We start from the raw sequence: 12,519 nt of genomic DNA, 5'->3' as shown, positions 1-12,519 counted from the left end.
CATTACACATTCAAATTTGCCTTCAAGAAAAATTCACCCTGTCCTCGTGAAGCCATTTGTCACAATTTTGTTATCTCGGGGGATGATTCGGATGCCATTTGATCTACTTAGTCCAAGTATAGACAGGAATATACCCAGGAATCATTCAAGTTCATAGTCGCAATATCATAAGACACAAATGCTTGATATTGTCTTCATTTGAGAGGGATGTCGGCCGATAAGCAACCAACATTGCCCTTTTACCATAAGTTATCTAGAAGAAGACTCTAGCTCTATTCTTAATTTATTTGGCACTGCAGAGAAACAATACCTTGGTCTCATATGAGAACACTCTGTGAGCCCGGCTTTCTTATATAACAACTACAATACCCCTAAGTATCTCAGTACAAATATTACAGAAGAGCAGCATTCTTATACAGCATGATTTCTTTGTTGATCATCAGAGAATACAACATGATCCTTTATCAGCTTTGAGGCACAGAGTTTTAGAGCCGATTCATTAATTTCATATTATCTACAGTGTGCGGCAAGGATCGATCTTGGCTAGAAATGTCAGTTTTTTTTGGTGAAAAAAGAGTAATGATACATAAGAGGATGAATGTGTCTAATATCTTGTACGGTATTCTAGGTAGGTATGCGTATAGAAGATGAGAACATCCTAGGCTGAATGTTGCCAGGTCAGCGCATGATGGACACATAGATGCCAACGGCTTATAAGCTTCTCACGACCCGAAGTGAGAGTCCACATCACTTCGGGCCTGGACGTCAGCTAAAAGCCACAGGCGTTCTGGGCTCACTAATAGACCGCTAAGGACGTGAAGTCGACCCGCTAGGTACAGTAGTCAAGCCATCTAACTTTATATTGGCTACAGCTCTGAGGTAATTGATTGAGCAGAATACTTGTTGACTAAATTATTGCTTGGGAGCGGTTAACATCTCTCTGCTCGCTAGCCTGATCTGTGGTTAATTGCTGGGCTGATTCTTCAACGCAACAGAAATCCTCACAGTAAACGGCAAAATACCCAGAGTCAATACTGCAACCAGAAAATTTCGTAATGATTGTGTTTGCAGCTAGTAGAGCATAGTTGTCAAGCAAAGTCGGAAAAGAAAATGCACAAAGAACACCGAATTAAACGCCAAAGTGACCTAAGACCAGAACTCAAAGGTTGCAAATGTCTTCTCGCCTGCCCGTTCCTCTATCAACGAAGCTGGTCATGGTAGCTAAACAGCAGAGCGAGTGAGAGAGACTGAGCAACCATCAAAGGTCACCGAAAGTGTTCTCACCGGAGTATCTACCCGGTATGTCAATATGATTTCATCAAAACAGAAATGGGAGAAAGGGGGAAACGTACGTGATGTACAAGAAGCCATCCTCATCCTTGTGCTCTTCATAGATGCTGCTCATGAGGGCAGCTGTTGGAGGAAGAACCTCATCTACGAAGATGAAGATGGCTTTCTCGGGAGAAAGCTTTATACGCTTGCGGATCACATAGACAAACTGTCCCACGGTGAGGTCGGCCGGCACTAGGTACTTCTTCTTGTCGATAGTGGCGATGTCAGACTTCTCAACTTTCTCGCAGATGACCTGTAGAGTGATAACCCGTTAGCTGCCGAACAAGCGGTGAGGACCAAGATGTTGGTTGCAGCAACCAGCAACCATCGGAAGTAAATTCCTAGTATTGCGGTCAAGAAACTTACAGGGATGCGATCAGCATATTTCTGGCGAATGCGCTCGGCCTCGGCCTTTCGCTTCTCAAAGGGGTGTTCGTCCTTGAACTTGGAGCGCATCGTGACTGATAAGGCGGGTTGATAAGTGAGAGCGGGTCGGGTGGAGAGTAAGTAAGATCAAGGTACCAGGGGAGGAACTGGGTGGAAGTTCAGTAGTTATAGTAGCCTCTTGGTAAGAAGCTGTAGATATGAAGTTGTGTGTAAAGGCAGAAAGAGAAGAGAGAGATGAAGAGGGGTGATAGAGGATGACAGGGCGACTCCCCCGCTGACGTTACGGTAATACCATCACGGGATCCAGGGGCGGTGAGTCATTGTCACGCGGCAGAAATCAGATGCGTGTTGGATCTCACGTGGACAAAGAGTAAACATATCAGGTCTATAAGCAAATGGTGCTTAGTATTACTCTTTCATGCATGCCACTATGTCTAATACACATCATAGGATTGGTGCTGGCATGACTTCTAATATTCTGCCACTACTGCTGCCTTAGCTCGGGGCTTATCGTGCTTATCTCATCCAGACAAACAGCACAAACTCAGCTGTAGAATGTCGTACGATTTGAACCAAAAGTTGCATGGTCCTATTTGACCGCGAATTCTTCGAATCCCTTTCCTCCTATTTTCCAAAGTCCAGGGTCTAAGGTCGCCAGTTACGATTATCCTGCAAACCGTATTGCGCCGGCAATAGCCAATTGTGCAGTTGATTCAATTGCGAAATGTCTACCCGATCATACACGCCTCTGCGGAGGTCGCTGGCTCAGTTGTCCACGCGCAGCACGCGCATTGCTGGTCGTCGAGTTGCGCCTTCGTTCCGCGGATATTCTACTGAGGGGAAACCCAGCCAACAAAAGCCCTTCACCGTTTGGAGACCGTATTTGCGGCTCGCCATTGGAGTGCCGTTCATTGGCGCGATCATCTACTCGATGGTGGGATCGTCACTTCCTCTGTGGGATGTGAATATACTAAGATCTTTTATAGATGAACGAAGAAGTCACTGAACTCGAATCCCCTTCCATGGTTGAGATAGATGAGGCCCTCAAGCAATCATCCGTCATCAACGAGTCCTCGCCGATGCGGTTACGAATGGAAAAGCTCATCAAGGATCACCAACAAAAGATTATCGAGGAATTAGGCCGGATCGATGGAACACAATTCAAGACAGATACTTGGACGCGTCCCAATGGTGGCGGTGGTATTTCATGTGTGCTCCAGGACGGTAACGTCTTTGAGAAGGCAGGCGTGAATGTCTCTGTGGTGTACGGCCAATTGCCTCGGCCTGCCCTTGAGAAAATGCGTGCGGATCACAAATCATTTGTTGGCTCCGACGTGGACTCGCTGGATTTCTTCGCTGCTGGTCTTTCGCTTGTCTTGCACCCACACAACCCAATGGCCCCGACTGTTCACCTCAACTACCGATACTTCGAGACCTCTGATCCCAAGGATCCTATCAACGGAGATAAGAACTGGTGGTTCGGAGGTGGCACCGATCTGACCCCGACCTATCTCTTCCCCGAGGATGCGCAGCATTTCCACAAGACCATCAAGGATGCTTGCGACCGCCACGATGCTACATACTACCCCAAGTTCAAGGCATGGTGTGATAAGTACTTCTACATTCCCCATCGTGGCGAATGCCGCGGCGTTGGTGGCATTTTCTTCGATGACCTCGACGCCAACTTCCTTCAAACCTCGGCTGGGTCATCTTCCAACCCTCAGGAGACATTGTTTTCGTTCGTCTCTGATGGCTTAGCATCTTTCCTCCCCTCTTACGTCCCTATTATTGAGCGGCGGAAGGACATGCTGTACACCCCCGAGCAGAAGGAGTGGCAACAGCTTCGTCGTGGTCGCTACGTAGAGTTCAACCTTATCTATGATCGCGGAACCAGCTTCGGCTTGCGCACACCGAATGCCCGCATTGAGAGTATCCTGATGAGTCTCCCTCGCACTGCTAGCTGGGCCTACATGGACCCAGTTTCTGGTACACGGACAGAGAATATGGTCGTGGACGAGGATGAAGAGTTGACCACGGATAAGACTCGCGAGAAGGAAATTATGGATGTTTTGAAACACCCTCGGCAGTGGGCATGATTGATTCATCCGCTCTATGTTTGATATATATTGTACTATTTTGTTTCTCTTGTTTTGGAGGCCATGGTTTCATAGCCTGTGCTTGATGTATACTACCTACCAAATATTTCGGTTGTAAATGTGAATAATTGTTGATCAACAAGCCGTATACACTTTATCCATAGATATATATGATATGGCAAAAAGAATATAGGAAAAAAATTACCTGTGAGTATGGAAAATTATAAATAAAATTACTGTATAGTTACCTGTCTATGTATGTGGGTTGGTAGTTTGATGTTAAATTTTCCTATTCTACTGGCTGCCGATTATGTAGTCAAAGGGGACAGTTCTTTCCATCGAACAGGCAAGATGGCCGAGTTGGTCTAAGGCGTCAGGTTAAGGTCCACCTTAACTCCTACTGTTTCAACAGTTTCCTGATCTACGTTTGTAGGCGTGGGTTCGAATCCCACTCTTGTCATTTCTTTTTTTGTTTTTGCCCTTAATTATATTTTTGTACCCACGGTATAGTATAAGTTAGTAATAACGATCTCTACGACTGGTTGCTCTTTATTTTATTATATTTGGGGGGACATTTTAAGTGTAATATCATGTGTCTTCCCCCTCTCTAACTTATATGATTCCATCCTAATTTGCTAGGACGCTCTGACTATCTTAAATGAGGTGCGTACTATACTAACTAACCCTTGAAACTCGTTCTCGATTACCTTTCCTGTATGAACTAACCTAGCATTGTATCTTATTTTGCTATTTATCTAGAATATCTACCATGGATACTCACATGCCAATTTCAACAGGGTTCCGACTTGTATAACTTGGTAATTTGAGATAACAAGAAGATGATAGTGCGATATGCTTGATGGTCTATACAATCTATATCTCCTATATAACTGACTGTCCATATTTACTAGAGCCCACGGCTCGAGGTAAGTCTAGATCTTTTCAATATAATAGCATTGCTCTGTGTTATCACAGGTTATACCAGCAGGAGCTGGTCATGGTTGAGAAGTTAAGCGAACTGTCGCTGGAATGTAAACTGTACGTAACATATACAAAGATCACGTAGGTCTGTGTTATAAGAACGGGCTGTAGTATGAAAAGATAGACTTCCTACAGGCACATGGCTCTAGTGTCTCTTCTAGATACTATGCTCGATCATATGATAGCAGGATTTACCCTACCTTCAAGCATATAACCAACAAGTCTTGTAAAGTCAGCTATAGATTTAAATATTTAATGAAAGTAGTTGCCCGAAATTTAGGATTTAACATCAGAGTACATCGATGTATTGAGAGACTGTGCCGAGTAGAATCGTACTATTGGCCATTTCGCCTACCAAACATACAAAAAGTGAAAAGAGACTAGGAACAACCATAAGCTGTAGTAACTATCACTATCTAGTAGACTTTGGTTCACGATTTCGATCATCAATACCCTTATTCCTTCCTCCCCTTCACAATATTCTTCTCTCTATGTATAGCGGCTGTTTCATACGAAGGGGAATAAAAAAAATCGACCCTTGGTACCCATCAAGCCAATCAAGCCATGAACAACAAGGAACAAAAAGGAAATGACAAGAGTGGGATTCGAACCCACGCCTACAAACGTAGATCAGGAAACTGTTGAAACAGTAGGAGTTAAGGTGGACCTTAACCTGACGCCTTAGACCAACTCGGCCATCTTGCCTGTTCGATGGAAAGTGTGGCCCTCTTTGACTACATAAGCGAAAGCATCCGCGAAAGCATAAATCTCCATAGCCCTAACGTAACCTAACCGTACTGGTCAATAATACAAACCTCATGAATTCTGTCACTTATTTTCGAACTGCTCGTAATGTTTTATTTTTTTATGCTCCTACATCTTCCTATCACGTTAATCAGGTCAAGTCACCACCCTCTCGCCGAATCAGCTTAGGTGTAGCTTCACTCTTGGTATGGCATCACGATACACAATGACCATCACATCTCTCTCACTCTGTCTATGACTCGGGATCTGTTGAATACTAATAAATAGTTATAGCCAATAGTAATCATACCTGTGAAAATTATGGTGTGGATACTATGGTTACCGTTGCTTGTCTATCTTGACCTATATGAAATCCACGCTAGGCCCTTGTCTATCTGTACAGACTTCTTCTGCAATTCTGCCCGGTGTCAATGAAAAGTTTGAGATACTTAAACCAGTCAAAACAACATGGATAGAGGATATGAATGTGTTATTGCCGGATGTCGTATCTTCGGGGGCTATCATTCGCCCAGGGACGTAACGACGAACTCGCACATTCTACTCATAATCTAATATAGACGGCAAGCAACGAAAGATCCCAACCATCAGCCATCACGGTCAGCTTGGGTTATTAAATCCTCGAGGAGACTGCACGGCAGCCAGATTGGGAGAGAGTCATGGGGCTCACGGGGCCTACTCGGTGACATTATCGTATACTATAGGGGAGTGTGAGCCCGGGAAAGAAGGCATCCATACGTCATTTGCAGTAGAACTACCTGTGCTTCAGGATCTCCAGGTGCTCTATTCGTATGTATCGCTGGTGGCTATACGGTCTTGGTGTTACCTCTTTCATACCCTCGATTTAAAGCGGGATTGATATGAATTAGCTCACTCATCGTAACAACTATTTTCTCGACAAAATGCGAGGGTATTCAATGCAACCTTTCTGAACGGTTGTCAATCCTGTCCGATGAGAGCAAACAAAAACACAAGCATGTCAGGCGCATTGGTCGTTTCGGTGTTTGGTTTAGCTTGGTCGGTGTATATAGGATAGAGATACCGGTACAGCGGGTTTAGGGAAGAATCGTGTATTCCGTCCGATGGAGGAGAAAAAATTAGTCGAGAATGACGCCTACTTGGAGTATGGTAGACAGTTTAAAATTGAATCAAAAAAACAAAAACAAAAAAAGAAATGACAAGAGTGGGATTCGAACCCACGCCTACAAACGTAGATCAGGAAACTGCTGAAACAGTAGGAGTTAAGGTGGACCTTAACCTGACGCCTTAGACCAACTCGGCCATCTTGCCTGTTCGATGGAAAGAGCTGCCCTTCTTGACTACATGAGCCAGCAAAAGTTTTTGAAACTAAAAGTATCCCGAAACCTGTGTCCTTGTCCTGTAACCTATTCTGATCAATTGCATTAAAATGCAATTAAATTGGCTATATAGCGAGTAAAAGGATGGGGCAATAAGATACAATATTCTTACTGATAGGGTGGTCGTTGCTTTATGTTTTAGGGCTAAATGCGTGAGGTTCTCTGGTATATATAACTGAGGAAGCCACACTACATGATCGCTTTACATAAAAAGAAGGATTTGACTTTCCTCCATTTGGTTCCCTTTGATCCGTAAATCGGTCTACAGCATAATATACGACCCCATTACCAAAGCAACCGACACGAGGCCAAGGATCAACCGCAGTCGATCACGCAATATACTTCCCGTCATTGCCATTGACATCCCTGTCCCTCGGTTATACCCCAAAGTCTAGATATTTGTATTCCTCCTCTGTCAAATATTCTAGGAATTCACACCAGATTCCAAAAAGACATCTCCCCTTAGTGCTGTACATTAAAAGTACTAGGTTCGACAAGCTTTCCCAATGTCCGACCCCCAAAACCATCACTTTGACACGCTACAGCTGCACGCCGGGTAAGTAAATAATCCAGATACAAAGGGTTCCACAGCTAAACAGTCAAGCCATGAGCCGGACCCAACTACAAACTCTCGTGCAGTCCCAATCTACGCCACCAGCTCGTATGTCTTCAACGACTCTGCGCACGGCGCACGGCTATTTGGTCTCAAAGAGTTCGGCAACATCTACAGCCGCATCATGAACCCAACAGTAGATGTATTTGAAAAGCGTATTGCAGCCTTGGAAGGGGGTGTCGCCGCCGTTGCAGCCTCATCTGGCCAAGCAGCGCAATTCATGGCCATCTCGGCCCTAGCCCATGCCGGCGACAACATTGTCTCAACTAGCAACTTGTATGGTGGCACCTATAACCAATTCAAGGTCATGTTCCCGCGCCTTGGTATAAACACCAAATTCGTCCAGGGCGATAAGCCCGAAGATATTGCAGCTGCGATTGATGACCGCACGAAGGCTGTCTTCCTCGAAAGCATCGGAAATCCGCGTTACAATGTCCCCGATCTCGAGGCAATCGCCAAACTGGCACATGAAAAGGGCGTCCCTGTCGTGGTATGTATGCGAAGTTTGCATCTAAGCAAGGAACATGGAAATTCACACGATCATTATTTCCATAGGTAGACAACACGTTCGGCGCAGGCGGCTACTTCATCCGCCCAATCGACCACGGCGCCGACATAGTCGTGCACAGCGCAACGAAGTGGATTGGCGGCCACGGCACCACCATCGCGGGCGTGGTAATCGACAGCGGTAAGTTCGACTGGGGCAAGAATGGCGCCAGATTCCCACAGTTCATCGAGCCCTCAGAGGGCTACCATGGACTAAAGTTCTGGGAGACCTTTGGCTCTATCGCATATGCCATCCGGGTGCGTGTCGAGATTCTACGAGATCTTGGATCAGCCTTGAACCCATTTGCAGCGCAGCAGCTCATCTTGGGCATTGAGACACTCAGTCTGCGGTGTGAGCGGCACGCTAGCAATGCAATTGCCCTGGCTCAATGGCTTCAGACGAACGAGAACGTTAGCTGGGTTTCGTATCCTGGGTTGGAAAGCCATCCCAACCATGATCTCGCCAAGAAGTATCTGAAGCGTGGCTTTGGGGGAGTTTTGTCTGTTGGTATCAAGGGTGGTGCGGCTGCTGGTGCACAGGTTGTTGATAATTTCAAGCTGATTTCTAATCTTGCTAAGTATGTTTGATACCGTTCGAGTTTGTCGTATGTGGTGAGCATGGCACTGACCTACTATAGTGTTGGTGATTCCAAGACCCTTGCTATCCATCCGTGGTCTACAACCCATGAGCAGCTGTCAGAGCAGGAGCGTCGTGACTCTGGGGTTACAGAGGATGGTATTCGTATCTCGGTTGGCACGGAGTATATTGACGACATCATTGCCGACTTTGAGCAGTCATTCCGCGCTTCCAAGGCCGTCCCAGATCGAAGTGCGTAAGTGACCGAGTGCTGTTGCAGGACAAGATGAGAGCATACAAACTACAAAGCTAGGCGTTTGTTCAGAATACACGAGACAGTGTATACTCAGCATGCAAACACGTTACGAAGTTTTAAAAGTCAACTATCAGAGTTGTAATAATGTCAAGAAGATGTAATTCCTAACGTATGTGAACTAAAATATGATCGGGGTATGCAAGGACAACAGCAATAAGAATAAAACCGCAGATCACAATGACCTCCCATAAAAAAGAAAAAAAGTAAAACTCGCTCGAAAAATTTCCAATCCTCCAACGCCTTTTGTCCCTCGCGCAACCCTGGACCTATGCAAGATGTGCACACATGGAAAGAAAAAGAAAGAAAAACAGTTTAGTTGCCTTGGCCGTTAGGAGGCTGAGCGCCAGACATGGGTCCACCCTGAGCACCGCCCATCATGAATCCAGGAGGCAACATAGGCATGCTAGCGAAGTTGAAACCATAGGCAGGAACAGCCGGAGGAACAGCAGGGTTGTTCATGTTGGGAGCCTGATCGCTGATGGCATCACCCATGCCACCGTATCCATCACGGTCACGACGAGCGCCGCCACCGCCAGCACCAGGAGCAGCACCGGGGTGTCCACCAAAGCGGCCGTCGCGGGTCGAGATAGGACCGCGCTTGCCTCCAGTGTCAGTTGCGATGCGACGACTGATAGCCTTGGAAGAAACACCGGCGCCGATCTCAATATCAGGTTCCTCAACGATCATTCCAGATTCAATGGGACGGCCACCAGTTCCACCGTACTCGGCGGTAAGCATCCACTTGCGATCGGCTTCAGTCAAACGCTCAACGGGGATTATGCTGACACCAGTCTGGTAGTCACTGCAGTCACGAGGGCCAAAACCGACACCCCAACGAGTCTAAATCGAAAGAAAAACAAGTTAGCAAACATGATCTAAGTCGCGAGGGGTAGGGCACACGCAAAACTTACTCTAAGTTGCATCTCTCCAGTACGGTAAGATTCCATTCCATCACGAGCACTCATGGCATCGCCACGGCTGATCATCTTGATAAAAGCGTGGCGCTTGTCCACGTTAACAATGCAAGTCTGAACGATTCCAAACTGACCAAACAGCTGGCGAAGGTGAGTCTCCGACGAGGTGACACCGCCAACAAAGAGAGTTCGGCTCAACACCTTGATCACACCCTGGCCAATTGAGTAATCCCACTCAATGAACTTGGGGCCGGGAGGAGGCAGGTTAGGATCCTTGTTATGAGCGGGCGAAGGCGAGCGACGTCGACCGGCACCGCCACGAGGAGGGCTGCGCTGGCGATACTCATTACCACGACGACCACGTGCATCACGAGGATCTCCACCACGACGACCGGGGGAATCGCCGTGATATTCTCCATACACAGGGCTTTCGCGACGACGAGGGGGCGAGGCAGTACGGCGTCTGTCCCAGCCAGGGGAGCGTGAACGACGACGGTATCCAGTGGGAGGGGAGCGAGGGAACTCGCGGCCTCTATCATCCCGGTTCTGCGAGTCAGGGCGACCCCAGCCGCCAACGTTCTGGCCTGGCATCTGAGGGAATCCGGGCATAGCAGGCATTTGTCCTGCGGGTGGCATACCACCCATACCATTGGTGTTGCTGCTCATGCTGAGGAGCTGCAAAGCGGTGGCCCACTGCTCCTGGGGAACGCCCTGGGCGGCAAGCATCTGAAGAAGCTGGAATTGTTGGGCCATCGCAGCCGGATCCATGGCAGGCTGCTGGGAAGTCTGAGGCATCATTGCAGCCAATGGGTTGGCAGCGGCCATGGGGTTAGGAGTTCCACTCTGGCTTTGGGGAGGAATGACCGGGTTCTGAGCGACACCCCCCATCGCGGCGAAGGGGTTCATGGGCGGAGCAGCAGCGCCGTACGGGTTCATGGCAGCAGCAGCATGCGAAGACGAATCGGCGGAGGGCGCAGCGGGCATGGCTGCGGCAGCATTGAAAGCCATAGGGTTGGCCAAAGCAGGGGCCGACGGCGCCGCAGGAGCTGCAGTGTTTTGCTTTGCCATATCCGCCAATGCCTTCAGAATGCTCGAAGTATCCGGTGCAGCCGCGGGCTGCTGAGGAACGCCGAGTGGGGTCGCGTTGGGGGCAGGAGAGCCTTCGGGGGTATGCGATTCAACAGCTAATGAATGTTAGATATGACCAGAGGAAAACAAAATGAAGCGAATGAGTGCGCCGCGGACAATGGTCCCGGGCTTTGGATCGACTTACCGGTGTTCAGTTTCTCCTTGAAAGAGCTCAGCATGGACGCCGGGAACGTGTTGCCACGCTCCCAGATGTCAACCAGCTTCTTGATCTTCTCCTAGAGGGACGATAATACGTGAGCTTGTTGTTCAGAAACGTCCTGGGCGATGTCCGAAAACATAGGGCAATTCTATACAAAGGTTCTTGGCCCTCCACCAAGGATGCCATGTGGGAATATCAGATACAGATCTATTGCTTACCTTTTGATCTTGGGGAGCGTTGTTAATGATGTCGGTCATCAGGACAGGAAGTAAATCAGTGACACGCTTAACGCCTGCTGCGAAGGTTCCATCTGGGGCTTCGCTTCCAGGAGCCTGACCAGCCTTGCGAGCGGCATCTACCCATTGACGGGTTACTGAGTCTACGACATAGAGCACACCCAACTTGTGGGAGCCCGGTGCCTTCTTGAAGTGGGTGTAAATTTTTTGGATGAGAACTGATTCATTCTGCAGCAAAGTTAGCGTGACGCTCGGCGGGTTGGGGGCTGAATGGGACGAAGTATCGACCAAACAGGGAAAGCGTACCTGCACGTTGGCAGTGCACAATGATGTGATGCTACCGATCTTGGAGCCCGATACACCAGGCGGCTTAAGAGCCAGCATGGATTGGAGGATATTCTCCAGCTCTGCTACCGCGGAAGACATGGCTGAAGGACTATTGCGAACGAATGAAAGGCGCACAAAGAGAAAGAGAGACGGAGAGAGAGATGAGAATTCTGGCCCAAGCCTATCGAGAGAGAGAGTTCCAGCTACTGCGGAAAGTCCTCTGAGAGCAGATATTTTAGGGTCCTCGGTGATTTGCGATTCTTCACTACAGACTCCACGAGCGGATTCACTGTCGAACAGAGAACAGCCGCCTACAGCTGAATACAGCCTAGCGATATTGTGTCCAGGAGGAGAGGCTGCCTGGCCGAGTACGAGAGTACGGGGGGGATGTACAGCCTAGTGTCGAAGTGAGATCCAGAGAGAAACCAGAGGGTTTTACGGAGTCCAAATAGATGGACTGAGATCGATGAGTTGATGAAATAGAGAGATGAGAGTTGGAAGGTGAAGGAATGCAAAGAGCTTCAAAGGGGAAGAAGGGCGGCAGAATCTTCGGGCGCTAGCTTGATTGGTTCAAATCACGTGAAACCCAGTTCAGCACAAGTGGGCTGCGTGCGCCACCGTAGCAAGTATCACGTGGGTATCAGTGAACATAAATGGATTGTATGGACCATCAAAGTGACCATCACGTGATATAGTTGAAAAGAAGGCCCCAACAATGAAGCCACGTAATGAAGCATGGACGAGAGATTGATCAATGAGTTAAATCTGAATTAACTCCGTATTCTC

General features: G+C 47.8%; 4 protein-coding genes across 4 annotated transcripts; 2 read left to right on the top strand and 2 right to left on the bottom strand.

The window, feature by feature from the left end:
• Positions 1-1,258: 1,258 nt before the first annotated feature.
• Positions 1,259-1,788, bottom strand: N7511_000943 (autophagy-related protein 8; the record flags this gene model as incomplete). Its single annotated transcript, XM_057123368.1, has 3 exons — positions 1,259-1,292; positions 1,353-1,585; positions 1,699-1,788. The coding sequence occupies 3 exons, from the start codon at positions 1,786-1,788 to the stop codon at positions 1,259-1,261; spliced, it is 357 nt and encodes a 118-aa protein (XP_056989101.1).
• A 655-nt stretch (positions 1,789-2,443) lies between these two features.
• On the top strand, positions 2,444-3,815 carry hem13 (coproporphyrinogen oxidase; the record flags this gene model as incomplete). Its single annotated transcript, XM_057123367.1, has 2 exons — positions 2,444-2,653; positions 2,706-3,815. The coding sequence occupies 2 exons, from the start codon at positions 2,444-2,446 to the stop codon at positions 3,813-3,815; spliced, it is 1,320 nt and encodes a 439-aa protein (XP_056989100.1).
• Positions 3,816-7,422: 3,607 nt separating this feature from the next.
• N7511_000941 (O-acetylhomoserine aminocarboxypropyltransferase/cysteine synthase family protein) lies at positions 7,423-8,912 on the top strand (the record flags this gene model as incomplete). Its single annotated transcript, XM_057123366.1, has 4 exons — positions 7,423-7,472; positions 7,521-8,019; positions 8,085-8,653; positions 8,714-8,912. The coding sequence occupies 4 exons, from the start codon at positions 7,423-7,425 to the stop codon at positions 8,910-8,912; spliced, it is 1,317 nt and encodes a 438-aa protein (XP_056989099.1).
• Positions 8,913-9,280: 368 nt separating this feature from the next.
• On the bottom strand, positions 9,281-11,832 carry N7511_000940 (Nrd1 complex RNA-binding subunit; the record flags this gene model as incomplete). Its single annotated transcript, XM_057123365.1, has 5 exons — positions 9,281-9,808; positions 9,880-11,066; positions 11,156-11,246; positions 11,389-11,634; positions 11,713-11,832. 5 exons carry the CDS (start codon positions 11,830-11,832, stop codon positions 9,281-9,283), a joined length of 2,172 nt encoding a protein of 723 aa, XP_056989098.1.
• Positions 11,833-12,519: the final 687 nt, after the last annotated feature.

The sequence above is a fragment of the Penicillium nucicola genome (genome assembly GCF_028828085.1).
Source record: "Penicillium nucicola strain IBT 29836 chromosome Unknown utg000001l, whole genome shotgun sequence".
Lineage (NCBI taxonomy): Eukaryota > Fungi > Ascomycota > Eurotiomycetes > Eurotiales > Aspergillaceae > Penicillium > Penicillium nucicola.
This window is presented reverse-complemented; position numbering and strand designations above follow the sequence as displayed.